At 37.9% G+C, this 13,639-nt stretch overlaps 1 protein-coding gene and 1 non-coding gene across 2 annotated transcripts in view; both read left to right on the top strand.

Annotated features, from left to right (window-relative positions):
* Nucleotides 1–13,639, top strand: part of LOC124546553 (protein flightless-1) — a 204,465-nt gene that overhangs the window by 26,390 nt on the left and 164,436 nt on the right. The window contains exons 4-8 of the mRNA XM_047125044.1: nucleotides 2,008–2,169; nucleotides 2,672–2,892; nucleotides 3,491–3,707; nucleotides 10,373–10,614; nucleotides 11,736–11,830. Of these exons, the coding sequence (XP_046981000.1) occupies nucleotides 2,008–2,169; nucleotides 2,672–2,892; nucleotides 3,491–3,707; nucleotides 10,373–10,614; nucleotides 11,736–11,830 (937 nt within the window). The remainder of the gene's footprint in view (nucleotides 1–2,007; nucleotides 2,170–2,671; nucleotides 2,893–3,490; nucleotides 3,708–10,372; nucleotides 10,615–11,735; nucleotides 11,831–13,639) is intronic.
* LOC124554551 lies at nucleotides 4,146–4,343 on the top strand. The gene has a single exon (XR_006968403.1). It is a non-coding gene; the product is annotated as a U2 spliceosomal RNA (small nuclear RNA).

Raw genomic sequence — 13,639 nt, 5'->3', positions numbered from 1 at the left:
GTTCGGATAATCGACGCTCTACTGTATTAATTGCACAAGAACCAAACATTGTACAGATATCATAGATATGTCATTTTGAAGAGAAACCCTGAAAGTTTTTTTTTTTTTCATGTATACTGCCACAGCGTAGTTTGGTAACTTTCCTATAGTCAGTGCTAGTCACAAACATGGCGAATTCAGGTGCGGAGCAAGCTTTCTGTGTGTTGGAGTTTGACAAAACAAGTGTGCTACAGCTGTTCAATGGAAGTTTAGAACCAAGTACAGTAAGTAGCCACCAACATCTGGACATTTACCACTGGCACAACAAATGCGTTACGACGGGTTGCTTGTGCCGGACAAAGAGAAGCGGACGTCCCAGTGTGAGTGAAGTGAATGCGTAGTGCGTACGAGAGACATTCCTAATGAGTTCAAAGAAATTTGTGCATCGTGCATCCCATGAACTTGAAATGGCTCCAATGACAGAAGCTGTCTATGAAACCATTCAAGTGCAGAAGCCCAATGACGATGACAAGGACAATTCGCAGTTGGAACAATTGATTGAGGATGGGGATGGCATTGTTGATCGCTTAATTTTTAGCGACCAAGCCACTTTTCACAATAATGGGAAAGTGAACAGGCATAATTGTCGAATATGGGGTACAAAGCATCCACACAAATGCATTGAATTTGAGCATGATTCCCCAAAGGTAAATGTTTTTTGTGCCTTATCACATCGAAAACTGGACGGGCCATTCTTCTTCGCGAAGAGCACTGTCACTGGATATTTCTACTTGGACATATTCCAGCAATGGCTGACGCTTCAAATGCAACCTGACTCTCCATTCATCTTTCAGCAGGATAGGGCTCCACCCCATTTTCATCGTGAAGTTGGTGGGTACCTGAACACGGAGCTGCAGCATCGATGGATCGGCTGTGCTACAGAAGGGGGCAGCTGTTTCATGAAATGGCCTCCCCCATCATTAGATCTCACTATGTGTGACTTTTTTTCTGTGGGGACACATTAAAGATCTGGTTATGCACCGCCTCTGCCACGTGATGTTGCAGAGTTCTGGGAGAGAATACGGGAAGTGACTGCCACAGTTGACGACGCCGTGCTGCTATGGGCATGTCAAGAATTCGATTACTGTATTGACGTCTGCTGCCGGGTCACTCATGGTTCGCATATCGAATGTTTGTCAAAAAAAAGAAAAAAACTTTCAGAGTTTCTCTTCAAAATGAAATATGTATATATGTATGACTTCTGTACAATGTTTAATTCTTGTGCAATATATAATTGAAAATGTTCCCGGACTTTATGTACACCCTGTACATCTGAAACTTGTACAACTCAATGGTCGTACACTGTGATGTTGACTGCTTCAGAGAGCATCACAAACTGACAGGAGCACTTCTGTGCTTGGCTTTATGTTGACCTCCAGTGCAATAATGCTGCTGTGCAGAGAGGGGAGGTATGGTGTTTAGTAGTGCCTCCCATCAGTTGTTGTGGATTGCAGTGAGACCTCAGTAATGTCTGTGGTATCGATATATGTTGCCGAGTTTAGTGTGGCTTGCATTCACAATGGTCTGCCCGTCACGTCCAAATTCATCCATCATGGATTAAGTCATGCAGTAACTGCTATAACAGCAGGATGAAAACGATGGATTGCTGCACACCACACAGAGGAGGTGTTGAGTTACAGACAGACACAATGAAAAAGAATTCTACAAATACTTCAGCTTTCAGACAATGTCATTCTTCATTGTGCTTGTCTCTGACTCAACACCTTCACTATGTGAGGAGTAGCAGTCTGTCCATTCCATATTTTTATTATTCCACCCTGGATTTTCCATTGTATCAAGTAACTGCAATACTAGAGGAACATCCTCTTGGTCCCAAATTATGTTCCCAAGAATAAATTTGCTGTGATACATTTTCACATTCTTGGAAACTTTTTCCCGAGGCATAAGCTGTTTAACAGTATCCGTTGAATATTTTGGTATAACTAAAGTTATTTCTCTCTTTTACAGTATAGACACAATTCCAAATCAGTTATTTATGCAACTGACAGATCTCCTTTTCTTGGATCTGAGTTCTAATAATTTGGAAACTCTGCCTCCACAGACACGGAGACTTGCAAATTTGCAGACACTAGTGTTAAATCATAATCCACTGGGACATTTTCAGCTAAGGTGAGTAGTTTGCTACGCTTTTGATGTAAAGTAGTATATAATAATTTGCATGCCTCAGACATAATTGGGTGCTAAAACAAGGAAGTTAATCAATGATTAAAAAAAGTGACACTGGTTGTGTAGTTTTAATAACATTTAATTGCCATGGAGTAAATATGAAAAAAAAGCCATTTTGAACTTATAGGTGATTAAAAGCAAAATTATAAGTGTAGGACAACCATAATGTATGCAGCAAGGAAATGGGTAAATGAATTGCCTTAGAATCAAGTTGTAGCTTTTTTACTGCAGATTTACTGTACTTATTTCATTATTTTAAAAATAATGTATTGAAATTCATTCTGTTAAAGTATAATATATAAAATTATAGTTAAGTGATTAATATTTTTCATTTGTGTTTTTTTTCTTTCCATATTCCATTTGTCATTAGGTCAACATGTTCTTGTAGATATAGAGATGCATTGAATCTTAAGATCACTTTGTTTTACTCATTATTATTTTACAGGCAGTTACCATCATTAATGAATCTGGAAACTTTGCACATGCGAGACACACAGCGCACATTAAGTAATATACCATCAAACCTTGACAGTCTCACAAATTTAAGGGACCTGGATTTAGCACAGAATGCATTACCGAAGGTTCCTGAAGCCCTGTATGCTCTCCCTAACCTAAGAAGATTGAATCTAAGTGATAATGAGATAACGGAGCTTTCCCAGGCTGTTGGTAATTATTTTTCCTACATTTGTATTCTGATGTATTATGGTTTCTGGAGTTATTTAGGACTTAGAGAGTTTGCACAATGGTGTTCCCATAATATGTTTTTATTCTAAGTTTGTAACAGCTGTGTAATAATATATAGGACATACTTGTAAATTAAGCAGGAATATTGTTTTGCATGTTACTGACAGATATATAAACACACTACGTGAGTTAAGTTACGTGCATGTCCAACATCTAGACATTCCCTCTTGTCTGTCAAATTTCGTCAAGCTGTACAGTTATTTTTCTCAGTTTTACCTTACAGTGATACAGTCTTTAGACTCAAAGAAGTTTTTATCCATCTGATGCAGTTTCTCAATTTTGTTTTTTCACGACATTGCGGTGTGATTTGGTTTACTTCTGTCTGGGACAGCTGCAAGGGTGGAAATATATGCACTATCATTCTTGGATTTAAAGTTTGCTTTCCAGATAAAGTAATTTCAATTTATAGTTAATTTATATATGATTTTGTTGATTTATTGATGTATTATTATGTTGCAAAATGTGGATTCATACATTTTGTTGTAATTTTAATTTGCTATTTGATTTTTAAATTTTCTAGATTTGTGGCAACATCTTGAAACATTAAATTTATGCCGGAATAAATTAACAGCATTGCCAGCCTCATTATGCAAGATCAACACACTCAGGAGGTTGTATGTCAATGACAATCAGCTTGACTTTGAAGGAATTCCATCTGGGATTGGGAAACTGAGTAGTCTCGAAGTTTTCTCAGCTGCCAACAATCAACTTGAGATGATACCAGAGGGTTTGTGCAGGTATACAATGAAGTATTGCTGTAATATGTGCTGCTACCATTATTATTTCATAGAAAGAAATGTTTTGTATCACATTATTCATTCCATGTTGAGCTTAACTGTCTCTGGAATAAGCTTCTGAATATTGGAGGGTTTACTGAGCTGTTCTTGTCATAACAATGTTGAATTTCTCTTGTAAATCTGTTGTTGGTGACATTTAAATCAAACTTGTAACACGACATTGAGAAGCTGCTGTACACACAACTGCGTTCCACAGTGGGACATTCTCCCTTTAAATGGAAATGTTTTGATTAGATCTGACCATTACGTTTGTGAAAATCAACACAAAATACAAATTACAGTAATCAGTCGCCAACCACTGTCTGGACTTAAGTTGAAGCAAAAATGGGAATAATAGAACAAACAGCCATTGCAAATTACCATAGCAGCTACACAGTGGACACTTCAAAATACTAAATAATGACTAAGATCAAAGTTTAGGATCTGTTCTACTCAGCTGAATACCTGATATGTCCTGCATTGCAGGACCAGAATATTAAACTCATTCTTGGCTCATGATGGAGTGCTAAGGGCTTGCTCCAGCTCTATTGCAGATTGCCTCAGCTTTGCAGTACTGCTGGGATTGGCCCACCTAAAAATCAATTCAAACATTGTCTCAAAGTCTGAGATGACTTAATGTTCTCAAATGATAGGATAAGCTGGGAAAAGGGCCTTGCCAGTGTACTTAAATGCAAACATATTTTTCATCACCCACAGGAGATTAAGCAGAAATTATCTTATAGCAGCTATACAAGAAACTCAGTACACCATACAGATATGTACAGAATCAGACGTTTGTGGCTGCTTCTACATAGGTGAGATTGGTAGATCATTTGACATCAGATTCAAGGGACACCTGGTAGCAGTAATAAACAAAACAAAAATCACACATCAGCACTAGCCACGACCTAAAAGAAACAAAACACCATGCTACTAACTCAAGCATCAGTACATGAGCATCCTACATATCCAAACTATAGGGAAAAAGCCAGACATCCTGGAAACATTCAGAGTAGACAAATACCTAAGAAAACCTGGTCCATCCTAAATGGCATTTGAAACAGCCTACATTTTAAAATATGCAGACACAACATGCATGCACCCCCCCCCCCCCCCCCCCACACACACACACACACACACACACACACACAGAGAGAGAGAGAGAGAGAGAGAGAGAGAGAGAGAGAGAGAGGTGCTTACATTGTACTCTGCCTGGGATGCATTTTTCCCTTTTCACTTCTTTATAATACAACCAATATATGCGAAGTTCGAGTGATTTAGATTGTTAATTTTTTTTTAAATGTAGAAATAAATGAAAGCTTCATTTATTGTATTTAGTGTTACAGAAAAAATTCATGCCTGTGTGATCAGTCATCAAAAGTGTTTTTGGACAGATTTGTGAATATTAACAAACTAAATTTCAAACACTGTAATGATCTGTCTCTGATCAAAAATGCAAAGTTACTTCTAATTGCTTGTTGACTGGTATTGCCTGCCTGATTACTGTATTTTGTCTTTCTATTCGATCTTATATTAACTTTAGTAAATAAGTATTGTGAATGTATTAGAACATTGCAACTGTTGAAATTGAATATAATTTGTAATGAATTAGCTGCAACTAGTTGCTTTTATAGGCATTTATTTTTCCATGATGACATTTCAAACTGCCTGGCACACCGTCTTCAGATATTTACGTATCACAAATGTTATTCCTTTCTATTGACGTCGCAGAATTTTGCAACATAGGTTTTTAAGACAGCTGATGTGGAAACCTTGTATGTAAAGAAACAGTGTTGACAACATGCATGTAAATGTAAACATCTGAAAACAGGTTGGATATAAGATGAATATACTCTCAAAAACTTATGTTTTGAGGCATAATTTGTTGGTGCGTGGTGTCAGGAAAATGGTACCATTCATATTGGTGCAATACACCTAAACATTAACATCACAGGTGGTATAGTTTTGACTATGCACTAGGAACATTACTGATGTGTTGCATGACGAGCTGGGCCTGTGAACTTAGGTAACCACGTGAACAGTTGCTCTTCTACATACAACACTCAGATTTGCGCCAGTGTTATCGTATTGTTTTGTACATTCTCCTTGAGAATAGTAATTTTTGAGAACATTTCTCATGAAGAACAGCAGTCTGGCAAAAAGTATTTTAAAAATGAACACAAACAGTCTCGACTGCAAAGAGACATTTATTTTGTGGTAACCAATTTTGGTCAGTTTTTGACCATCTTCAGACCTTATATTGAAATATGAACATAGAATGAGGGTAGAGAATGGATTTGGACGGATATCTCAAAATAATAGTAACATATAAAATATAACAAATATTACAAGATAAAAATATACCCATTATGGTATGAGGTGGTGATGAACAGAGCATGTGTTATGACTCCAAGAACGTCAGCTGCTAAGGAGAGCAATGCAGCTGTTGCTTAAATACGTGACGCTTCGCCCACTGCATACCAGATTACATTGCTCCCAGATTGTAAAGCCAATGAAAATACTGCTTGAGTGAATGAGTGAAGCCACTATTACCATCGAAGCAGCATGGAGGTGTTGACATTGCCTGTTTCAACAGATTTCAAAGTTGCAACAGTGAGTAATTGTTACAAAATAATGGCAACAAAGTAAGACGAATCTCGTAATGCGTGTCAGGTCACCCAGGTGACATTGACCAATCAACTAACAAGATAACAAGTAAAGTAAGGTACGTAATACCTAAAGCATGAAAAAAATATAAGTTACATCAAAAGAGCTACAGCACAAAATCTCATTGACAGTCAAGGTAGTCAAAGACATAACACAACGAGCATAAGAAACTGAAGTTTAAAAGAACTGTGAACATAGCTGTTTACAGTCGTAAATATTCCACAAAATTCCATAAAATAGGATGTACGGAAATATATGTTACATCATTACGATATAATACATCATAGACACATCCAAGTAGTCATAAATGTAAAACAAACACATAAGCATCCAAAAGTTAAAAGACTGAAACCAGTTACTACATAATAAATGGCTTTTTGTGGTTGAGGTTGTTCATGTGAATTTTTAAAATCCTTGAGAATAATTTATTTTGAGCATATTCTGACTAATCAAAATTACAAACTGTTATATCGACATAAAGTATCTGCCTGAAAAGTTAACATTATACCTATTCTAAACTTATGGCATCTAGTGAATTCCTACATTTTGAGAACACAAGAAGAAAGAAAATAAAGGTAAAGAAATGGTATACGTTAATTTACAGACCATTTTCTTTTCTACATTCTTCGTTTATTAACCCTGTCATCTGTGGTATCACTATTTTTAATCATTGTCATAATAGCACGGTTGCGAATTTTATATATTTTGTGTCGCAAATATTTGGATGTTTCTTCAGATATGTTGTGATTTTGAGGCTTGATTACGGTGGGGTCTGAGAATGCAAGCTATTTTATTTCTTTTTTGATTATTTATTTATCCCCCCCCCCCCCCCAAATGCGTAATGGATTTTGCTTCTATACTGATATGAGTCTGTTACAATGCCTCTCTTACATCCAAATATATCATTTACCTGCCACTACCTCATTGGCTGTGTAGAACCAGCAGCTGACATACTCCCTTTCATTCTCATAATATGTCATGGTGAATGTTGACAGCATTGTGGTACAAAACACTTAAGTATGCCCCTGGATCCTTTCTAGGCTTTTACTGTCTCCTGCAGAAATAATACTGTTGTTGAGTATTTGTATAACTTTAAAATCAATTCAATTCAGACTACAAATTGATTCAGGCAAACCTAGTTAAAAGTGGTAGATGTTCATAAAGAGCTAAAGTATGCAGTGTAGATTTCCATGGTTGGGAGCATGACATAATTGCTGCCCAGTTGCTATTCCCCTCACTTATCGTAGATCTCAGCCAAGCTGGTGTCACTGTTTCCCCTTCCAAATTTTCCTTAGTACTGTGCTTGAGCTACTGTGAAATATGGACTGCTGTATCCTCTAGGGTACAATTTATATGTAACAGCAACTAATACATAAGTAAAAGATCACAACTACGATTCAGTCCAATTCTTGAACTTCTGCTTGTCCCACAATCTACTGACATCTGTTGGTATATCTCCAAGGTGGGTCTACCACTGTAATTTAATCTCGCAGTAACAATTACAGTCAGTTTAATATGGTTTGTTTTGTTTGTTAGATATTTCATTCTAGATTAATTTTTCCTTTTTGTTTCATCTGAATGTCTCCATCATGTTCTAAAGCTGATAATGTTTTTACCCGGTATACTAATACACAAACAGTGATCAAATTTCTTGTTTGCAACTCACTTAGTAAATCATTACAGTCTCATAATCAAAGAAAATATTGATCTGGGTTCAGAAGCAATTAATGTTTTTTGAAGGACAACATTTTCACTTTTTAATGTTACCTTTACTTAAAAAGCAGCATTAATGTTTGTACACAGCGTCTATACATGTATGAGAATTTTTTTGTTGCAAACCTATTTAAATATGACAAGAGTTTGTAAGGTGATAGAATTTAATACTATTTCCTCCTGTGTTTCACAATATTGTCACATTTTAAGCAGGGCAAGAGATTGTTGTAGTGGCTAGTTCACAGTTTCTTGCATGTCACTTGCACTATAGTTCAATTCTTTTATCTTGGCGGCTCGCGCATGCCCGCCCAGACGCGGGAGATTGCTGCGTTGCCAGTTGCACACGACGCACATGCCAATAGAAGCAGCGTCATAGTATAACGTAGTTCGCAAGCTTACGTTTAGGGGGGAGCGCGTAGTTCATGAAGTAAAGCCACCACGGCCGCATTAACCCTTTCGCTGCTATAAAGACGTGCTCCCTGCATTCCGCGCTGTGCGCGATTTTGTCACTGCACTGCTCGCCTGTGCAGACACATCGTGTTCCGACTGCTTTGACACTCTTATCATTCGATTCCGCAAAAACTATTTGGCCCAAAAATTAGATTTTTACATGTCTTCTTGACCGATACCTTCCCCCCATAAATGACTTAATTTTGTTTCGATGTTCAACGCAGTTATTATGCAGCATTAAATATAGTAAACCATTGCATGAAATTTTGAAGAGTTTGCAGAGGTAAAAGTCCATAGAGTATACTTTCCGTATGGTCAATTTTAGTTGCCACGATGTTGAGAATGAAATGTGGACAAGATACCTAAATTTCATATAAAATTACTACATGTAATGCTGCATAATAACTGCGTTGAACATCGAAACAAAATTAAGTCATTTATGGGGGGAAGGTATCAGTCAAGAAGACGTGTAAAAATCAAATTTTTGGGCCAAATAGTTTTTGTGAAATCGAATGATAAGTGTGTCAAAGCAGTGGGAACACCATGTGTCTGCACAGGTGAGCAGTGCAGTGATGACAAAATCGCGCACAGTGTGGTATGCGGGGAGCACGTGTCTGCAGCAGCGAAAGGGTTAATGAAGAGACAAAGCACTAGAAATTTCAAAAAAATTGCATTCAAACGAACGTAATTTGTGAAGTAAGGCACTTTGATATTGTTTTTAAATAATGAAAATATTAAGTAGTGCACAAGGTTTGAACTCATAACCTTTCACCAACACCTTAACCGTTACGCCAACGCAGCTCGTCTGACGACAGAACGCCATGAGGACTGTAACACGTCACGCAAAATACCGACAAACACTGTTGGTATGACTATGAATTACTCACGCTTCGGCGAAGTACAATAGGAAATAAACAATTACCGCTGTTCTTTATTGTGAAAAAGCGGTTCGTGAAATTGATACAAGCACCTTTCCTCGCTATCTCCTGAATTAGGAGTCTTATTGCGTGTGTGGTTTAATTAATTAATAGAATATGAAGCAATTGGTATAAAGAATGCTTTTTCCAAACTTTCTATAAAAGAAAGTCTGCTATCAAGACATTGCTTTTGTTCTATTACTTTATTTATGACTGAACGTTTCTAAAACTGAAGACACTCGTCCATGCTATGCACTGCAGTCGAGATCTGGCAACGTCGTTCTCTGTTCATTGGCTGACTGTGTTTTGTGACATCAGATGCGCAGAACTAACCTAAACTCGGCCGCCAACATAAATGACGCACACTTTAGTGTCGCGTGAGCCAAATGACACATGATTGTTAAAACAGCTTTGAAACTGTAGTGAGCACTTGAGGATATTGGGAAGTCTCGAGCCTGTTCAAATGATAGTATAATGTGCCCAGCCCTGTGCTGCCAAATTCTTCAGGATAATCTGCATGTGACTTCAATAGACAAAGCTTAACCTGTAATGTAAGACGAACCCTGTATACTGTATTAAACAATGTAAAAATGTTGACCACAGCAGGAATAGTGTAATCTGCAAGTATAAGATAACCTTGTATTTTTTGAATGACAAGTTTTGGAAAATATCCTCATCTCATAATCAGGTAAGTATGGTATCTAATATAGATTTTCCTGTTCCAACAAGAAAATTTGTGGATGTACCCCATTTGAGATTAAATTGTGGCCTATGTAATCAAAGCTAAGAGGTTCTTAATTTTTTGCATAATAGTACTGTGTAATCATTTACATAAAGAGTTCTGTTTAATTAACAGGAATTTTTCATATTTCTTTGCAGATGCGGTTCTTTGAAAAAATTAATACTGGCATCAAATCGCTTAATAACACTTCCTGACGCTGTTCATTTGCTGTCAGATCTTGACGTTCTGGATCTCCGTGACAACCCAGATCTTATCATGCCTCCCAAGCCTGTGGAAGTACAACGTGGAGCAGGCATTGAATTCTATAATATTGATTTTTCTTTACAACACCAGCTGAGACTTGCTGGGGCTAATATTCCTGCACCAGCTCCTTCAGGCGGTAAGTAATGTACGGTAGACAAATACTGTGAAAATTGTTGTTACTGGTTGAAATTATGAGGTGTATTGATGGGAAATGTATGAAAAAATGTTTGATATTGGCTGTGTGGACAGTACTACGTGACAACCTCCCCCTCCCCCTCCACCTCCCCCTTCATCTTTCTCCCTCCTCGTCTTCACATCAGGTGGGCGCATTTCATCCATAGTCTGAGTGACCAGTTTCTCCTTCCCAACCTTCTGGAATCCATTCCTCTTTCCTCCTGGATGAGGAACTAACAATTCTGGAAACTAGGAATAGATATTTTGTAATTTTTGATGTATCTATCAGTGGTATGGGTATTTTTACTCCTGAATGTAAGTACTGGCCAGCCCTTGTAATTTTCCAGACATTTCGAATCAAGACATCTATATATGGGATTTGTGGGTCCATCTTAAAGGAAAAGCACTGTGCACGTAATGACTAGACTTTTCACATCACATTATAGTGTGGGTCAAGTCCGCTGAGATTTCTTCCGCTTTGTGGAACTAAAACAAACTATTTTGTGGCATCAGTTTGAGTCTTCGTAAATCTTCCTCACTGAATCATAGTATGATGTCTTGACAAATTGTTTTGACGGGATGTGCAAGTGCATTAACAGTGATTCAAATAGAGTACTTTTGATAAGATGTGAAAGCAAGTTCTTGTAAAAAAGTTTCATTACTTTGTCAGAATGCTGAAAAATTCGTTCATAGGTTTTTGGTGTAAAATGAACAAACAGAACATGGTATCGATTAGTTTTTTGCTAAAAATATGACTTGAAATTAAATTATGTATTTGCAGAATACTGTACACTTCTCTTTAAATGAAGTTTTTCCTTCTTCTTTGCCATTCTGTACTGTTCTCTCTCTCTTTTTTTTTGCTGAGGATCAGAAAATGTGACACATCATCATCATTTTGTATCTTGCTTGTTCCGTTGGTGTTCCTGGTATGTATTACTTCAACAAATACAGTCAGCTATTTCTTTAAAGTAGTTTGAGGGGATTTCAGTTTTTTAATAAGGTCAACATAACTGATTGATTGAATTCAAATTTGTTTTACGTTAAGCAAACTGAAGCGTTACTGATGTACAAACAATATTTTAGGCACCAGTAAGGATCCTATTGCAAGGAAGATGCGGCTCAGGAGAGGACGTCGTGACCAGGAAGAAGCAGATCAGGACCAAGCAAAAATTCTTAAGGTAACACAATACAAGATTTTAAGCTTACGAGATGAGAAATAAATGAAAGAATACCCACCAAGTAGAAGACACATTGAGCAGCAAACAGGCACTCACAAAGGACTGTAAGTTACACGCACGTCTGAAAAAACAGATGGTGTTGATGCTCCACAGATGTGGGAAATAATTCAAAATTAATTCACTAAATGTGAAGTCCTTGATATCAGCAGTGCTGGGTGTAGTTCTACCACCCAGTAGTGCCATATGAAAATTTCTACCAGACCAGGACTCAAACCCGAATTTCTTGCTATCGCAATTGGTCACCTTAACACTTTTGGCTGTCCTTGGACTGACCCAAACACTTCCATATGTCTCACTGTCTATCGCTTGCTTATATTGCAGTCCACTGAATTCGTTACCTACTGCTTGCAACATTACTTGGATTCCCACTTCAAGGGTGTGCCCCCACGCCCCCCCCACCCATTCCCCCACCCTCACACACACACACACACACACACACACACACACACACACACACACACAGAGAGAGAGAGAGAGAGAGAGAGAGAGAGAGAGAGAGAGGCAAAATTATTCTATATGATTCTCACTATTCTATATGATTCTCACTTGAGAGCCAGATACTTAATCATCTACTGTTATCTATATCAGCCATATTTTGTACCATTGTTTCATCGGCCTAATTTTTATTGTAACAGTATCATATATAGGTAAACAAAGTCTAGCACATAAACTGCAGAACCTCATAGGATTTAAGGGAACAAGAAGTGTACATTGCATTTTGAAGTTAGTAGGCCTCAGTAGATTGTTGAATAGTACAGTAGAATTCTACAACATTTTATACTAAAATATTACACTTTTTTGTGATTATCATAATCTTCAATGATTTGATGTCAGTTGCTTGATAAAGGCCACCTCTAGACTTTTCCATTTGTTTTGGTCTTTAGTAGTTTTCATCTATTTTGTTTTTGCAGATTTTCTCATGTGATATACAAGCCTTCTATTAAGTCAATGTCTCGGTATTTTCTTATCTCTTAGAATCCGGCAAAAAATTTCCTTGGTCTATTAATCATTCATTCACCTGTCTGAATATTTCAATAATCACATTTCCCATTCCAATCTCATTGGACAGATATATTATACTAGAGCTGACATGTGATTACATTTTCATGCGATTTGGGTGCATAGATCCTGAGAAATCAGTACCCAGAACAACCACCTCTGGCCGTAATAACGGCCTTGATACGCCGGGGCATTGTGTCAAACAGAGCTTGGATGGCATGTACAGATACAGCTGCCCATGCAGCTTCAACACGATACCACAGTTCATCAAGAGTAGTGACTGGCGTATTGTGACAAGCCAGTTGCTCGGCCGCCATTGACCAGACGTTTTCAATTGGTGAGATATCTGGAGAATGTGTTGGCCAGGGCAGCAGTCGAACATTTTCTGTATCCAGAAAGGCCCATACAGGACCTGCAACATACGGTTGTGCATTATCCTGCTGAAATGTAGGGTTTCGCAGCAATCGAATGAAGGGTAGAGCCACGGGTCATAACACAATGTAACATCCACTGTTCAAAGAGCCGTCAATGCGAACAAGAGGTGACCGAGACGTGTAGCCAATGGCATTCCATACCATACACGCTTCCAATGTGCATTCACCATGATGTCATCAAACACGGATGCGACCATCATGATGCTGTAAACAGAACCTGGATGCATCCAAAAAAATGATGTTGTGCTATTTGTGCATCCAGGTTTGTCGTTGAGTACACCATTGCAGGCGCTCCTGTCTGTGGTGCAGTGTCAAG

The sequence above is a fragment of the Schistocerca americana genome, chromosome 1 (assembly GCF_021461395.2).
Source record: "Schistocerca americana isolate TAMUIC-IGC-003095 chromosome 1, iqSchAmer2.1, whole genome shotgun sequence".
Taxonomy (NCBI): Eukaryota; Metazoa; Arthropoda; class Insecta; order Orthoptera; family Acrididae; genus Schistocerca; species Schistocerca americana.
Note: the sequence above shows the minus strand (reverse complement) of the source record. Positions and strands in the feature narration are given on the sequence as shown.